General features: G+C 39.9%; 1 protein-coding gene across 6 annotated transcripts in view; it reads right to left on the bottom strand.

The window, feature by feature from the left end:
- Window positions 1-565: 565 nt before the first annotated feature.
- The window catches only part of CUNH9orf153 (chromosome unknown C9orf153 homolog), a 28543-nt gene continuing 11345 nt past the window's right edge, over window positions 566-17763 (bottom strand). Inside the window, exons 2-6 of one of the 6 annotated variants that reach the window (XM_039219816.1) lie at window positions 13898-14064; window positions 7584-7672; window positions 6360-6466; window positions 4386-4881; window positions 566-980 (exon numbers count right to left, since the gene is read on the bottom strand). In XM_039219816.1, the coding sequence (XP_039075747.1) occupies window positions 760-980; window positions 4386-4881; window positions 6360-6440 (798 nt within the window). In that variant the 5' untranslated portion in view covers window positions 6441-6466; window positions 7584-7672; window positions 13898-14064 and the 3' untranslated portion in view covers window positions 566-759. Of the gene's footprint in view, window positions 981-4385; window positions 4882-6359; window positions 6467-7538; window positions 7673-10606; window positions 10649-13897; window positions 14065-17763 lie in introns of those variants that run through there. The other 5 variants (XM_039219820.1, XM_039219819.1, XM_039219817.1 and 2 more) reach the window with 5 other exon arrangements.

Genomic DNA, 17763 nt, shown 5'->3' with positions numbered 1-17763 from the left:
GCTCAAACTCAGGAACCGTGAGATCATAACCTAAGCCGAAGTCAGGTGCTTAACTGACTGAGCAACCCAGGTGCTCCCATTAACTTATTTTGTAATTTCTTCCGTTTTCTTACTGTTATATGATCTAGAAACTTCTCTCTCAATACTATCTTTAAACTCATTAAGATATATCCAGTATACCATTGAGATAATTTATTGAGGGCTATTATGATTATTATTTTACTTTCAATAATTAGAGTTTTCACTTTCAGGATTTCCAAATTATTCTTTTTCTCAAATCTTCCTGTTCTTATTTCATAAATGCCACTTCTTTCCTCATGTCTTTGAGCAGTTAACATATTATTTTTAAAGTTCTCAGATTGATCTCTATATCCTCTGAGTTTAATTCTTCCATTTGATTAAATTTACCAACTAGTTTCATGATATTATACTTCTTCGTGTGCTTAAAAAATTTTTAAGAGGTATTCTTCCTTGATAGTTCTTCTTCCTAGGTACCCTTACATTTCACATGATCCAGATTTGCCTCAGCCTTGGTCCAGATGGGTTTCACATGTCCAACCCTGGCCTTACACAAGCAGATTGGTTCAAATCTTTTTCTCCATATTAATAGTTTAATTTTGGACCTTACATGAAGATTGTAGGGACCCAGCAATTCCGATGTCCCATGGCTCCTCTGCTTCTTTACTTTTCATGTATAAATTCAATGCTGTCAAAAGCAAAATCTACATCCAAGATGTTTTAATAAGCTACGTATTTTATTTAAGAAGTTGTATTTTTTGGATAATCAATCTGAGGGTAAATGACTAAAGACCTATAAACTAGAGGAGGGGAAATAACACCAGGCATCTCCTGGCTCTCCACAAACCTCTTCTCACTGTTGTATTTTATATTTATGAATGAATCTAAAGTACTGTGCTTCCACTTCACGATCCCCTTGTAATATCTCCATTCCAGATCCCTTAGGTCCATGAATTGTTTTTCTGCAAAGAATCATATTTTCAAAGAATTACATGAGGAAGTGACTTAACCTTCAGTTATCCAGAGATGCTTCATGGACAGGATGAAACTTAGATGAACTTGAGTCTCCTTCTCCCTTCTGGTAGAAAGCTGTGTCTAGAGCTTTATAAACTAAAAGGTCACCTACGGTGTTTATCTGGCCTAAAGCTCTCCTTCAAATGGGAAACTTGGTGGGTCTGGCTAACTGGGCTGGAATGGACACTGCAGGTGGAGGGGCTCTCATTTGGTGCTTGGATACTAATAATGTACAAATGGAGAGACCTACAGAGCACTGAGGTCAACAAGGAGGATCCTAATGAAGGCTTAAAACAGGGACAAGAATTGGTTGGAAGTACATAGACTGCTAGTGTCATTTCTTCTAAGATGCTGGCTTGAGCCCTGGGTATAAAATGGCAGTGGCTTAGCTAGAATATGGCTGTTTCCTCTACTTTTTCAGTACCTACTAATTTGGGGTATCACTAGTAATTACAATCCCTTCAAGAAGGGATCCTTTTTTTAAAGTGTTTGTTTATTTTACTTTTTAGAGAGAGACAGAGAACATGAGAGAGGAGGGACAGAGAGAGAGAGGGAGAGAGAATCGTAAGCAGGCTCTGTGCTGTCAGCACAGAGCCCGTTAAGGGTTTGAACTCAAGAACCATAAGATCATGACCTAAGCTGAAATCAAGAGTCAGACACTTAACTGACTGAGCCACCCAGGTGCTCCAAGAACAGATTAATGACTAAAATTGTAAACCACCACCACCCCTCAAAAGAAAGAGAGAAGAAAAAAGCAGCACCCAAGGCAGGGATCTGAGTGTAAAACCAGAGGCCAAAGAGCCAAGTTGATGAATGTGAATAATACAAGAAGAAAAATGGTACAGCAAACAAGCAAGAAGGCAGATCCATTTCTCTCTTACTATTGAGTTCCTACCTTCCCTAGTGGAACAGAGACTGGAGCAGGCTATTGATGATAACCACTGGTGGTCAACAGTCCCTCCCTAAGGGCAGTTACCAAGTGTCAGGGAGTTTAACAAGGTCTTGGCAGGCCTGGCATGGGAAGATCTGGGTATAGAAGGAAGGAAAGGGATATTTGGTAAGAGAAGGCCACAGAGTTGATTATTTTGACTACTATAGAGCTTTAAGTTGTGATGGGTGGTAGATACTATATGTTGGCTCACTCCATACCCATTGTGATCCTCTTCTGCATTCCTCTGACTATAGAGGGTGAAAAACTAAGATCTCTAGTCACCACCCAGTGGTAAGGGGTGGCTATTGGATGCAATTCTGACCAATGAGATGTAGGGAGAAGTCACAGAAGAGGAGCATTTGAGGAAGTTTTGCTTCACTATTAAAAGAAGACAGAAATAGCCATTATGCCCCTTTGTCTTAGCCCCTTTTCCTGCCTGGAATGTGGCCATAGTACCTGGAGGTGAAGGAGACATCTTTTGTCCATGAAGACAAAAGCCACACACAAAAAGGCTGTGGAACCTGGGTACTTGACAATATAAAAAAGCACTGTTCCAACACTATCTGCCTGCTTCCAGACTTCTAAGTATATAAGAAAAATAATCTTCAACCTACACAGTCCCACAGAATTTAGCCTGAGCAAGAGAAACTGATAAGATAGAAGAAGAAAATGGCAACACTTACTCTCTTCCGCCCCCCCCCCCCGCCTCCAGTGCTTGATGCTAGTAAGCATATCTTCTATAATATTCTTCGGTATACCAGGAGTTCTAACGTTCTCCTGGGCTAAGAATACTTTAGGGATGGGCTGGCTGATAAAATGATAGTAATAGTGGGCAATGTAGGATTGTAAAAGATGAATTGTTACAATACCAACTAAACCTAAGAAATTTTTGGATATTCTTCATAGGTATGCCTACCAGGCTTCATGCATATTCCTTGAATAGACAGGATGTGTACCCGAAACCCTACCTAAGGATCTGAGGAAATGAGGTCATGAAGACACAGAAGAAACTCTAACACAGAGTCTGGAAAGCCACATGAGAGACCTGGAGAAGTTAGGTAGCCAGGAGATAAGCTATGCCTTGGGAAGAGAGGACAATTTGTCTCCTGTTGGTATGGCAAAACCACCAACATCCTATCAAACATCCAAAGCCTTCAGGACTTTTCAATAGGCTCTTTGGCAGTAGGTACTGACTACCAATAGTTTCCATGATTTTTTTCCTCTCTGCTCCAAGACTTGACCTTATGCACTTCTGTGGGTTACCTAGGCCATTCCTACAAATGCCCTGATTTCTACTTCTGCCTGGGCTCCAGAACACACAAAGTATCAGGGAATGTGAAACTTGCACTAGACTCTGTCAAGACATCAGTGTGGGGAGTTACAGCAAGGACTATTGCAGCATCTTGGTCCAAATATGAGGAAATTAATCAATCAGTGCCTTTAAATTGCTCCTCTGTCTCCCATGACTTTTAATGTAAAAATGGTGTTGTCAAATATTTGCTGTGCAAATGGTCTTGAGTCAAGAACCTACCTCAGAAAGGTTCAAATATTTTATATCATTGATTTAATCTATTATTTTTTACACCTACACAGAATTGCAAACAGTTACTTCCCTCAAATTATGGAAAATGGGGGACCTTATAAGACACTCCCTTCTCATTAAAACTCACCACGATATATTTCCAGTTTTCTCTGAATAGTCTTTGGTCTTTTATGAGTACTTCCCTATTAAAGAATCAGAAAAGAGGGCATCTGGGTAGCTCAATCAGTTGGGCATCCGACTTCAACTCAGGTCATGATCTCATGGTTCATGGGCTCAAGCCCTTTATCAGGCTCTGTGCTGACAGCTCAGAGTCTGGAGCCTGCTTCGGATTCTTTGTCTCCTTCTCTCTCTGCCCCTCCTCCTGTTCATGCTCTCTCTCTCTCTCAAAAATAAACATTAAAACAATTTTTTAAATCAGATATGAAGGGAGGAGTTTCCTCTTGTTAATGTAATAGTAAAGAAAAGGTAAAGGTTCATGAAAAAGTATCTTAAAAAACTCTCAATGTCACTAAAGCCAAGATGCTTGAGAAAATAAGCCATTTTTCAGTAAATAATTGGCTAAGTTCACCTAACAAGAAGAATAGTTATGAGTGCTTTAGAGTCCAAGTTTAACCAGCTCATGTTACTAAGATGAGTGTAACGACTGCATCTATACTACTCCTTTTCGAGACTGGACCTGAGATTTGACCTTGGAATGTTCGAGTCTCTGTTCTGTACCTCACATTGGTACTGTAGGCAGCAAGCACATCAGTCATGAACCCCATGACTGCAAGATTCCCATGGTCACTATTTGACTATTTCAGCTCTAGTAAACTAAGTAAAAGCTGCAGTCAGATTTCCATTAATTTCATCTCACATGGACTCATCTGTTTAGATTACCTGGATCAATTAAGAAGTACTCAGAAATTCTGTGTTCAAAGATAAAATTTTCTGGCATGATCCTGGAAATCCCCAGCCCATGTAATATGTTAATTCCCTGAGTCTTCTGCGTGGGGGATAGTGATGAGGAGCTGGAGTGATCAACGAGAATCTCATAGGGAAAGGTGTGTGTGGGGGGAGGGATTCCACACTGTAAGAGCCTCTGTTGGGATTTGGACAGCCCCCCCACTGGAGAGGGTGAGATGGCCAACAAGCTTTGGTACAGTAGTTCAGTCATCGGTTCTGGTTTCTCCTTTTCTTTTCTAACCACCTTGCACATGAAAATAGACTGGGGGTCTTTTTCCTTGACATCAGTTCCACTGGTGAATGACATGGCATTCAGGTTTTGATTAAGCATTTTCTGTGCTTCACTGGGTGAAATACTTTGAGTTTTTAGGAGACTTGACTTCTTGCTCTCCTTATTAAAATTCTCAAGAAATGCATAAACTTCTGGCAGCTGTAGGACAAAAGGTGGGAAGTCATGAGATTGATGAAGATGTAATTGTCTGGTAGACCCAAAAACCCAAGAATAAGGAGGATAACAAATAACCATGAAAACAGAAGCATTGGAGTGCCTGGGTGGTTCAGTTGGTCCATTAAGTGTCCAACTCTTGATTTCAGCTCAAGTCATGATCTCATACTTTGTGAAATCAAGCCCCGAGTTGGGCTCTGCACTGACAGTGTGGAGCAGAGCCTGCTTGGGTTTGTCTCTCCCCCCTTCCCTCTCTGCCCTTCCCCCCTCAAAATAAATAAACAAAAATAAAACAAAACAGAAGCATCTTAGGGAAAATATGTCTGCCTAACTGACCCAAGTTAATAATGAATGGCAATGTGGAACAGACACCAGAGGGTCAAATCTCTCAGTCAATCCCAGAAAGGGATATTATTTAGACATGTTACTGAATTCCTCAATTATGAAATGAGCCCATCAAACTTGGACTCTAAACTCTGTATGACTTTTCAAATGTGAAATTCAATGAGCTGCCATGAAGAGAGAAAGATGTGGGGGGTTCAGCCTTTGTTTTGAGGAAGGCTACATTTCTCTTAAGGAAGAAAGAGAACCAGATACTATAGACATCAAAGCTTCATCCTGGTGTCTGAAGGGCTCAGAATGTTCTAGAATGCAGTGCAAAGGAAGTTATAATAGTCCTTACCCACGGAGATATTTTACCAAAGCAAATACTTTCATCTGTATTATGTTTGGCAGTAGTTGTTGCAAAGACAAATATTTCCTCAGAATATTTTTCTTTTTAAATTTTTTATTTATTTCTGAGAGAGAGAGAGAGACGGCGTGAGCAGGGAAGGGTCAGAGAGAGAGGGAGACACAGAATCTGAAACAGGCTCCAGGCTCTGAGCTGGTTGTCAGCACAAAGCCTGACGTGGGGCTCGAACCCATGGACCGTGAGATCATGACCTGAGCCAAAGTCGGACACTTAACTGACTGAGCCACCTAGGCGCCTCCTTCAGAGTATTTTTCTTATGTAAAATCCCGTATTGAAAGAATAAAATCTCATTTTCCAGAGCATCTTGCCTACTCATTCCATTATCCCTAAGAAGCATCTTAGGCCATTCAATTGGAAGGCCAAAAGGCCAAAGTGAGAGCCCAAATTTGGATCATTTAGCCCAATGCAGAGTTTCCCTTCAGTCCTAGCCTAGTTGTGCAAGAGCAACAAATACAGAGCAGGCGAAGGTAGGTGAATGGCATTTTCAGATGATTGCCAATATCACGAAGACAACTTCGCTCTCACACTTGCCTGCCCACGGAGGTGCTGCCTTTCACTGTGACAAAAGAGTGTTAAGTCAGTAAAGAGGAATGTTTTTATTCCCTGTGGCGCCCAGGCTTGTCACCAGTATTCAGCAGCTCCAAATTTTTTCCCCACAATTTTTGAATGTAAAGTTTCCCGTGTAGATTGTTACAGAATTGTAAACACATACCGAACACCTGAGAGACTTGTCTGCCGGAGGCTTGTCTGCCGTCTCATCTTCGGTTGGATCGGTGTCCCCGTTAAAGAGCATTTTGCTGGGATTTTATTCTCAAATTCCTGACAAGAAGACGAAGTGAAAGATCAAACATCCAGCAAAGTACAAAGGCTGGGGGGTAACAATTTTACAGTCTCTAAAACTTCATAAGTGGGGCACTTTTTTTTTTTTTAATTCAAGTTAGTTAACATACAGTGTAGTCTTGGTTTCAGGAGTAGAACCCAGTGATTCATCTCTTAGGTCTGATGACACCCAATGCTCATTTCTAAAAGTGGCCTCCTTAATGCCTGTCACACATTTAATCCATCCCCTGTCCTCTGCCCCTCCAGCAACGCTCAGTTTGTCCTCTGTATTGAAGAGTCTCTTGTGATTACTTTTTAAATTTTATACCATTTTAAGTTTTCTTCTACCTCAAGATCTATCAAATTACTCACATGCCCAACAATTATATTCTCTAAAACACCTCAAATTCTTACATGACATATATCCTCAGACATTTCATACTAATTCAAAGAATCCTATATGGGTTGTTTAAGATTTTGTCTTACATATTTTGAACAACTTTCAGTTTATCTAAAGAGAAACGCACTTATTTGTTACTCAGGAAAAGTGCTTTTTATTCAAGAGGAAAAGGCCAATAATAATAAAATAACAATAACAATTAACATTTTGAAATAATTTGCTCTGAGCCAGACATGCCAGTATGCATTTTACAGATGGACTTGTGTTTAATCCCTTTGTGAGGGGTCAGAAATAGCCACAGATGAGTACCCAGCTAACTCAGTCAGTAGAGTGTGTGACTCTTGATCTCAGGGTTGAGTTTGGGCCCCATGTTGGCTATAGAGATTACTCAAAAATAAGCTCTTTAAAAAAAGAAGAAAGAAAGAAACAGCACAGAATCTTTACAGTTGGTCTGATCAGTAAGTGGCAGTTCACTCTGCCCCCGCATTTGACCTTGGGCTTGCCTTATGCTTGTGTTTGACCATAGCATGAGGGCTTGTCTTTGACTGACAGTATGAGGTATAAGTGACATTGTGTGAATGCCAGAGCCTTGCCAGAGCCTGGGCCTTGAGCTTTGGAGCTCTGCTTCACACTCTTGGAATTCCGAGCCACCATGCAAAGAGTTTTAGCTACCCTTCCAGGAGGGAATGCCATGAGGAACTGAGAGCCAGCACCAACCACTAGACATGAAAGTGAGACCATCTTGAATCACCAAGCCCCATTCGAGCCTCAGAGGGCTACAGCTGCATGAGTGACTCCAAATGATCCTAAATGAAGAAGAACAGCCAATCAGCTGAGTTGGCCAACTCCAAAATTACAGCAAATAGTGAATTATAGGGGCACTGGGATGGCTCAATTGGTTAAGACCTGACTCTTGGTTTTGGCTCAGGTCATGATCTCACGGTTCTTGAGTTCAAGCCCCACATCAGGCTCTGTGCTGTTATTTGGTATTCTCTCTCCCTCTCGGTCCCTCCCCTACACTCCTCTCTCTCCCCTGCTCACTCTCTCTATCAAAATAAGAAAACATTAAAAGAATTTTAAAAATTAATTATAGTCGATTCAAGACACTGAGGTTTGAGTGGACTGTTACACAGCAATAAATACTAGATAAACCCCACAATACTTCACATTCTTGGTTTAATATATTCTAGTGAAACCTCTGTTGGAGATAAGGGAATGTAGGAGGGAAAATATCTTCCTGGGAACCACTGTATCCTAACTTGTAGATGCAGTAACTTGAATGAGTATCAGAGAAGAACCAAAAGTGTTTGGGATGAAGCAAAAACAATTAGGTTCTTCTTCTCTTTCCAGCAAAATAGGAAAACAAAGAATGGGGGCATCTGGTGGCTCAGTAGGTTGAGCATCTGACTATGGCTCAAATCATGATCTCGTGGTTCGTGAGTTCAAGCCCCACATCGGACTCACTGCTGTCAGCACAGAGCCTGCTTCACATCCTCTGTCCCCCTCTCTCTCTGCCCTTCTCCTACTCACGCACTCTCTTTCTCTCTCAAAAATAAATATTAAAAAGAAAACTCTATACTATATACAAATATATGCAAATATGTATGTACAGTATATATACGTATATCCAAATATATTACGGTCACTAGTGAGTACACTATATCAATATCTATGACCAAAAAAAAAGGCAATATAATGGAGCATGAATGCCCCCTTTCCTACATTTGCATGGTGGCTTCATAGACATGTCTATTACCACCAGTTAAACTAAGCTTGATTGTACTTTTGTTCGTTCTTGCAAGGAAAATATTTCTCTAACTTACTTCATCTAAACCCTCTCAGCGTCTCCCAGGCAGCCACCTCTGTCTTCCAGTGGTGCTACCCACCATGAGAGGGCTGCCTTTTCCCACAACTGGTGGACAATACATTTTTCTCCCTTCTCCTCACCTTAAAGAGGGCTTGACTTAACCCCAACTACACATGCATGCTGAACTTCAATCAGAATTGCTGATGCAGATAAAACATTTCCAACTTCATTGGCCAGTCTTGCAACCCTTTATACATATATTCAAAGCAATATCCAAGAAATTTATACTCATTTCATTACTATGAAATTGACAATAGGAATGGGACACAAGAAAGGTGAGATTCTTGCTGAGTCTGTTTGTAGAATTACTACTGAGGACACTTCCCTCTTGTTGAAGGGTCAGGATTCAGAATGCTATTAACAGATAATTCACCAAAGATGCTTTTATCCACTCTGATGGTGACTTCACTAACCTACTTCTCACTTTAGGGCCTTGGCTGGAGGCAAGCCAATGACTAAACTTTAGGTTAGCCCTTTAATCCAGCCTCTCACAGAGAGTGTTCCTGGAGAAATAGAGTCAATGGGCCCACAGGAGCCTTTGCAGGAGCTCTTCAGCACTTCTCTCCATCTATTGCTGTTCCTAGAAATTCCCACCATAAATTCTAATTTTCCTGAGAAGGGCCAGAGCATCTCACAGGAACTCCCATGGGTAGCACCCTCTGCTCCCATTGTATGCACACCCAACTCTTCGCCCTCTGATCCAGAAGGAAAGGTTCCCTGCTCATCTAATGGTAGTGTGCTCTTTCTCCTACCCTGGCTGGGATATTCTCTCCTCCTTGTTACTCCTGTGGAATATTTTCCTGGCATTGGGAACACAACTCTTTTTTCTCCCCTTTGCTTCGCCACCATTCCCTTATCTTCAATCTCATGGTCCCCAATGGCTTCTTCCTTCTTTACAAACATATAAAAACCCTTCTGTTTGAAAGAAAAATAATTTCTCTTTTCTCCTACCCTATTACTAGCTTTCAAACTTTATCTCTCTTACTTCTGCACTCGTTACTTTTATATTCTCGTGTATAAACACATTTAACTTTCTCTCTGCTTGGTGAACCAAAACTGATTTTCTTTTTGGCAATCTCTACTCACAACATGGGGCTTGAACTTATGACCCTGAGATCAAGAGTCACATGCTCTTCTGACTGAACCAGCTAAGTCTAACTGTGCCCCCACCAATTGCATTCTTTTTTTAAAAATGTTTCTTTCTGAGAGAGAGAGAGGGAGAGTGAGTGGGGGAGGGGCAGAAGATCCCAAGCAGGCTCAGTGCTGACAGCAGAGGGCCCAATGTGGAGCTCAAACTCATGAACCTCGAGATCATGACCTGAGCCGAAGTCAGACGCATAACTGACTGAGACACACAGGCACCCCCAAAATTGCATTCTTGCCATACTGACTTTTTAATCAATTTTAATGTTGTTCTTACAGTCCTCATTTTTATCCATAACTACTGCTTCGTTTTGAAACTGATCCTTAAAAACTATCTTACCTATTCTTTCCAAACTCATTGCAATGACTCTAATAAGAAGCCCGATTAACTTCTGGGATGTGGGTTAAGAATCTGACTCGTGATTTCAGATCAGGTCATGATTTCACGGTTCATGGGTTTGAGCCCCACGTTAGGCCCTGTACTGATGGCATGGACCCTTCTTGGGATCCTCTCTCTCCCACTCCATCTACCCCACCCCTGGTGGTGCTGTCTCTCTCTCTTTCTCAAAATAAACTTTAAGACTGATTGACTTCAAATCAAACTATTCTAGTTCATTTCCTAGCCCTTATGTTATTGTTGTTGTTATTTTTGTAATCTATCCTAAATCCCCTCTTTATCCAACCATTCATTAGCCCTTTTTTTTTTCTAATTTGGTTCTTTGCTACTTACTTTTAGACTAAGACATAAACTTCCTGATCAGACTTACGAAACTAACCACAATCTGCTTCTAACACTTTTCCATCATTTACAAATCATATTACTACACCGCTGCAATGCCATAACATCCTCTCCATATCAGGCAGCTGGGCCAACTCATTTCATTTCTGAAAAAATCTCCTGTGCTTCAGTGCATCCTTGCTTGAGTCTGTGCTTACACTGACTTCTCATTTAATCAACCAGGATGTCAATCCAGCCTTCCTTCTCTTTTATAGAAATCTAAATAGAAATTTATAGATAAGAGAGTTAAAGATGAAATTCAAAGAAGGGCAATGTTGAGTAGCTATTGTGGCAAACAAAAGCAAAATGTAGAATAGGAAAAAAAGTTAAAAATTCTTTTTGGAAGACTGCAGTATGATCAATTGACTTTTACAATGTGGTGAAGACAAGTCAGTGGAAGAAAGAATAGTATTTTTTTTTTGAGAGAGAGAGAGAGGGAGAGAGAGAAAGAGCAAGCATGAATGGGGGAGGGGCAGAGAGAGAGGGAGGGAGAATGGCAAGCAAGCTCTGTGCTGTCAGCAAAGAGCCAGATGAGGGGCTGGATCTCATAAACTATAAGATCATGACCTGGGCTGAAATCAAGAGTCAGACACTTAACATGATGAGTCACCCAGGTGCCCCAAGAATAGTCTTTTCAATAAATGGTATAGGAACAATTGAATATCTATAAGTAGAAGGATGAAGCCGGACCCTCACCTCAAGCCACACAATGAAATTAACATAAAATAGATCATAGACCTGAATGTAGGAGGTAAAATTATAAAACTCCTATAAGAACATAAGAGTAAATTTTCATGCTCTTGGCTTAGGCAATGGTTTCTTGGATACAACACTAAAAGCATAAGCATAAGAATAATAAAATTGATAAATTGGAACTTCATCAGTTACAACTTCTGTGCTTCCAAATCAATCAATCAATCAATCAATCAATCAATCAGTCTTCCATGCTTCCAAAGACACCCTAACAAAAGCGAAAGAACAGCTCACAGAATAGGAGAAAAAATTTATAAATCATATATCTGACAAGTGACTTGTGTCCAGGATGTACCTAGAACACTTACAATTCAACAATACAAAGACAAATACAGTAACTTGATTTTAAAATGGGCAAGAGAGCACCTGGATGGCTTAGTCAGTTGATCATCCGACTCTTGGTTTCAGCTCAGGTCATGATCTCACAGTTCAGGGGTTAAAGGTGCACATTGGGCTCTGTGCTGCCAGTGCAGAGCCTCCTTGGGATTCTCTCTCTCTCTCTCCTTTGGCCCAGAAGTTTCACTCCTAGGTATGTATCCAAGAGAAATAAAAACACAGTCCACACAAAAACTTATATATGAATATTCACAGAGGCATTATTCATAATAGTCCAAAAGCCCATCATGTAATGAATGGATAAACAAAATGTAGTATTCCATACAATAGCATACTATTCAGGTATAACCAGGAATGAAGTGCTGATACCTGCTACAACATGATAAGCTTTGAAAAATTATGCTAAGGCCACATATTGGATGATTGCATTCATATGAAATATATAAAATAGTTATTCCATACAGACAGGAAGTAGATTAGTAGAAAGTAGCCTAAGCCTGGGGGGCATGCGAGAATGGGGAGTGGATACAGGGTTTCTTTTTGGAGTGATAAATGTGCTCTGAAATTGATTGTGTGATGGTTGCACAGCTCTCTGAATATACTTAAAATTATTGAACTGTGCACTTTGGAAGAATTTAATGGTATGTGGATTGTTTATCAATAAAACTATTAAAAATGACTTGGAGAGAAAGTGATAGATCTTAAAGATAGACAAAAGAGATAAAAAATATTTAACTGGATACCCCAAAGGGAAAAGCCCCAAATCATGGAATAGAAAAATATTTAAAATCAAAATTCATGGGGCGCCTGGGTGGCTCAGTCGGTTCAGCATCCTACTTCAGCTCAGGTCATGATCTCGTGGTCCATGAGTTCAAGCCCTTTGTTGGGTTCTTTGCTGACAGCTCAGAGCCTGGAGCCTGCTGCGGATTCTGGGTCTCCCTCACTCCATGCCCCTTCCCTACTCACGGTCTCTCTTTCTCAAAAATAAATAAATGTTCAAAAATTTTTTCTTAACTCATGAAGATTTTCCTGAAATAAATAAACTTAAAAAAAAGATTTTCCTGGAATTGAAGATTTAAATTCACATATTAAAATATCAGAATGGCTTGCACTCAGACCTATTCTGGTAAAGTAATTGAGTTTCAGGATAAAAAAGAAGTCTGAGTTTTTCTTTTTAATTTTTATGTATTTATTTTTGAGAGAGAGAGAGGGAGAGAGAGAATCCCAAGCAGGTTCTGTACTGTTAGCACAGAGTCCAATGCAGGGCTCGAACCTATGAACTGTGAGATCACAACCTGAGCTGAAAAGAGTCAGAAGTCCAGCTAACTGAATCACCCAGGTGCTCCCCAGCTTTTTTTTTTTTGTTGTTGTTAATGTTTATTTATTTTGGAGAGTGCACACACAAGTAGGGAAGGGGGGGTGGCAGAGTATCTGAAGTGGGTTCTGTGCTGAGAGCAGAGAGCCTGATGTGGGGCTGAACTCATGATCCATTAGAGCATGACCTGAGCCAGAGTCGGACTTGCTTAAACAACTGATCCACCCAGGCACCCCAAGAAGTCTGTTTTATCCATAGCAACAGTCAGACAAAAAGACAAAAAAATGAAATGAAGTTTGAGCCAAGGATTTTTCCGGTTATCCAAGCTATATTCAAAAGAGTAAAAGCTCAAGAAAAAGTTTTGATCATGTAAGAACTCAGGGCATACTGTCCCCGTGAGTCCTTCTTGAGAAAACTACCAGTTGATGGACTTCAGGCAGTCAAGAGATGAATGGACTTTGTTAGTAAAGAATCTGTTAGCAGTAGGACAAGCTTGTTTGTAAGGGAAAACTACAAATACATCTACTCTCTGAAGGTAGGATTCCCACTTACCAGTATTATATATTCTTACATTTGAAAAAAAACATAGTTGCCTAGATGACAGTGAAACACTACCAAGGTTATTCACTGCAACACTGCTTGTAACAGTAACTGGCTGGAATGAAGGGAAATGAAGGCTCCAAAGAACCTCAATCCCCATCCCCAGTATAAAGGATACGTTGTGCTTTTTCACACAATAGAATAATCTTCCAAGATTCTATATTTGATGTTATGATGTATATAACACTCAAACATGAGCAAGTTTAATCTATAAGGTTAGGAGTCAGAATAGTTTTTACCTTGGGAGGGGTCGGTGCTGGAGCATGAGAATCTCATAGCTCTGGTAACCGTTTTGTTGACTCGATCTGAATGCTACTTGTGTTTAACTTCTAGAAATTCACTGAGCTTTATCTTTATAATCTGTGCACGTTTTCATATGTATATTAGACATCAACGGAAACCTTACCTAAGGGGGAGAAGAACAGTTTCCAGGGAAAAGGGAAGAAAGCCAAGAAAAATCCATTCACACTGTTTTTGGGTAACCAATGGGTCTGGCTATAATAGTCAATACTGAATGATTAATGACCGTGGAAAGGATCCAGCATGATAAATAGATGTCACCAAGTAGGAGAAAAACACATTGTAGGAGAAGTATAAAACCAGCAAAATCTAGGTTAAGGATATTCTATGGTAAAACACTAGGGATCATGATTGATAATCATTGACTGTGTAACTGCTTCATTGTAATTCATTGTGTTCTACTTCTTTTGCAATTTTTAAATTATATTCTTATCTCCACTTTTTTGCAATCCTATTTTTGTTTGCAATTTGTCACAATAAATAATTTAAAATTTGTTTTGAGTGAGCAGAGGGTGGGGGGCAGTGAGAGAGGGAGATATAGAATCTGAAACAGGCTCCAGGCTCTGAGCTAGCTGTCAGCACAGAGCCTGACACTGGGCTCAAACCTACAAACCATAAGATCATGACCTGAACCGAAGTCGGACGCTCAACCGACTGAGCCACACAGGCGCCCCTAATTAATATTTTAAAGTTGATTTATTTTGAGAAAGAGAGAGCATAAGTGCATTTGGCGGAGGGGCAGAGAGAGAAAAAGAGAGAATCCCAGGCAGGTTCCATATTGCTAGCTCAGAGCCTGACATGGGGCTCCATCTCACAAACAGTGAGATCATGACCTGAGCTGCTATGAAGAGTCAGATACTTAATCGACTGGGCCACCCAGGAACTTTTTTTTTTTTTTTTTTTTTTTTTTTTTTAACCGTTAAGGAAAGAATGAACAGCTTCTTAGGAATGATAGAAAAGGGGCGCCTGGGTTTTTGGTTAAGCATCTCATTCTTGGTTCCGGCTCAGGTCATGATCTCACAGTTCATGGCTTCAGGCTGCCCATCGTGCTCTGCACTGAGTGTGCTAAACTTGCTTAGGATTCTCTCTCTCCTGCTCTCTCTGCCCCTCCCCTGCCCTCACTCTCTCAAAATAAATAAATAAACTTTAAAATTAAGAAATAGAAAGACAGGAAGAAAATAAAAAGAAATAATAGAAAAACAGTTAAAGGGCTTGGAGAGGAAATTCTCACAATTAAGGGTGAACAAAGTCAGCAAACATAAGGATATGTTCAAGTCACAGGAAATTACATGCAAATACGTGTAAACTGAGATTTTAATATCATCAGGCTGATAAATGTTAATACAGTGATAATGTCTATTTATTGGAAGAGTGGGGAGAAATTGGCACTTTCATTCAGTGTTCAGGGAAGTGAGAATTAATCTAAACTTAGAGAAAAATCTAGCAAAGTCCACTAGAGTATGTGGCCCTTAACACTAACAGTGCTATTTTTAGGGATATTTGCTGAAGAGTAAACAGAAAATTGTGCAAACGATGCTCATTTTTAATTGCTCATAATATTAAAAGGCTGGAACAGTTATTAAATCAATAAGATATTACTTTTTAAAAAATCATTTAAATGACCATGCCATGTAACCATTAAAAAGACAAGCGCATTTAAAAAATATTTTGGGGCATCTGTGTGGCTCAGTTGGTTAAGCCTCCGACTTTGGCTCAGATCATCATCTCACAGCTTTTGGGTTCAAGCCCCGCGTCAGACTCTGTACTGAGAGCTCAGAGCTTGGAGCCTGTTTCAGATTCTTTGTCTCCCTCTCTCTCTGCTCCTCCCCTGCCTGTACTCTCTCTGTCTCAAAAATAAATAATTAGACTTTTAAAAAATAATAAAATAAAGCAAAATAAAATAAAATGCAGCTGACTTTTGAACAATGGGGGATTCGAGGGGTCGACCCACCACAGTGGAAAAGCCTTATAAACAGTCAATTAACACCTATTTAGGTGCTATATGTATTATATACTGTACAATACAATTCTTATAATAAAATAAGCTAGAGAAAAGAAATGTTACTAAGATCATAAGGAAGAGAAAATACATTTACAGATTGTACTCTATTTATAAAAAAATCTGCATATAAGTAGACCCACACAGTTCAAACCCATGGTGTTCAAGGGTCCACTGTAGTAATAAAAAATCTGGGGGTGCCTAGATGGCTCAGTCGGTTGAGCATTCAATTTCATTCAGGCCATGATCTCACGGTTTGTGGGTTCAAGACCCCTTTCGGGCTCACTGCTGTCAGTTCTGCTTTGGGTCTTCTATCCCCTTCTCTCTCTGCCCCTCTTCTGCTCTCTCTCTCTCAAAAATAAATAAATAAATAAATAAATAAATAAATAAATAAATAAATAAATAAACGAATGAATGAATGAATAAATAAATGTAGTACTATAAGAGCTCCTGGTTGGGTCAGCCGGTGGAACACGTGAATCTTGATCTTGGGGTTATAAGTTTGAGCCCCACTCTAGGTGTAGACATTAAAATGTTTATTTATATTGAGAGTGAGAGACAGAGAGAGAGACGGAGAGAAATAGACAGAGAATCCCAACCAGGTTCTGTGCTATCAGAGTAGATACTGGCATGGGGCTTGAACTCATGGACCATGAGATCATGACCTAAGCCAAAATCAAGAGTCGGTCGCCCACCGCCAACTGAGCTACCCAGGAGCCCCCAAAATAAAATTTAAAAAAAAATAATAAAATCTTAAAAAAATAAATAAAGGTATTAGTTTATCTTATTCCCACAACTAAATCTGTTCTTTCCTGCCCAGGGAGCCTGACAGTACCGTTGTGCCACCAGATGGCGCTAACTGGAAGTTTGTGTCCACTATTTCCTATTTTTCTTTCTTTCTATTTGTCTCTTTTTCCTTTCTTCCTTCTTGACTGAATTTTTGGCTGCAAGACAGCATTAATCCACCAACAGTTAATGTTTATCATGTGTCAGGTACTGGAATAGACCTTATGAATACAAAGGCAAATGAAGTGCAAAGGAAAAATATTTGTAAAATATTTACAAATAATTTATTGAACACCTGTTATTAACCAGGCACAGCTTAGGCCCTTGGGATACACTGACAAACAGAACAAACATTTCTGCTCCTGTGAACTTTACATGCCAGCAAGGGGAAACACATATATGTATATAATAAATGTCATATATATTTATAGATGAAAGTCATATATATAATAAACGAATTAATACTCAACACCCAAAAAACAATCCAGTGAAGAAGTGGGCAGAAGACATGAATAGCCACTTTTCCAAAGAAGATATACATATGGCTAACAGACACATGAAAAATGCTCAATATCACTCATCATCAGGGAAATACAAATCAAAACCACGATGAGACATCACTTTACATCTGTCAAGAGTGGCTAAAATGAACAACTCGAGCAATAACAGATGTTGGCGAGGATGCAGAGAAAGGGGATCCTTCTTGCACTGTTGGTGGAAATGCAAACTGGGGCAGTTACTGTGGAGAACAGTGTGGAGGTTCCTCAAAAAGTTAAAAATAGAACTACCCCATGAACCATCAATTGCACTACTAGGTATTTATCCAAAGGATACAGCATTACCAACAATAGCAAACTATGGAGATACCCCAAATGTCCACTGACTAATGAATGGATAAAGAAATGGTACACACACCACACACCACACACACACACACACACACACACACACACACACACACACAGGAATATTACTCAGCCATCAAAAAGAAATGAAGTCTTGCCATTGGCAATGATGTAG

This window comes from Hyaena hyaena, unplaced genomic scaffold (assembly GCF_003009895.1).
Source record: "Hyaena hyaena isolate Hyena2069 unplaced genomic scaffold, ASM300989v1 scaffold_841, whole genome shotgun sequence".
Classification (NCBI taxonomy): domain Eukaryota; kingdom Metazoa; phylum Chordata; class Mammalia; order Carnivora; family Hyaenidae; genus Hyaena; species Hyaena hyaena.
Note: the sequence above shows the minus strand (reverse complement) of the source record. Positions and strands in the feature narration are given on the sequence as shown.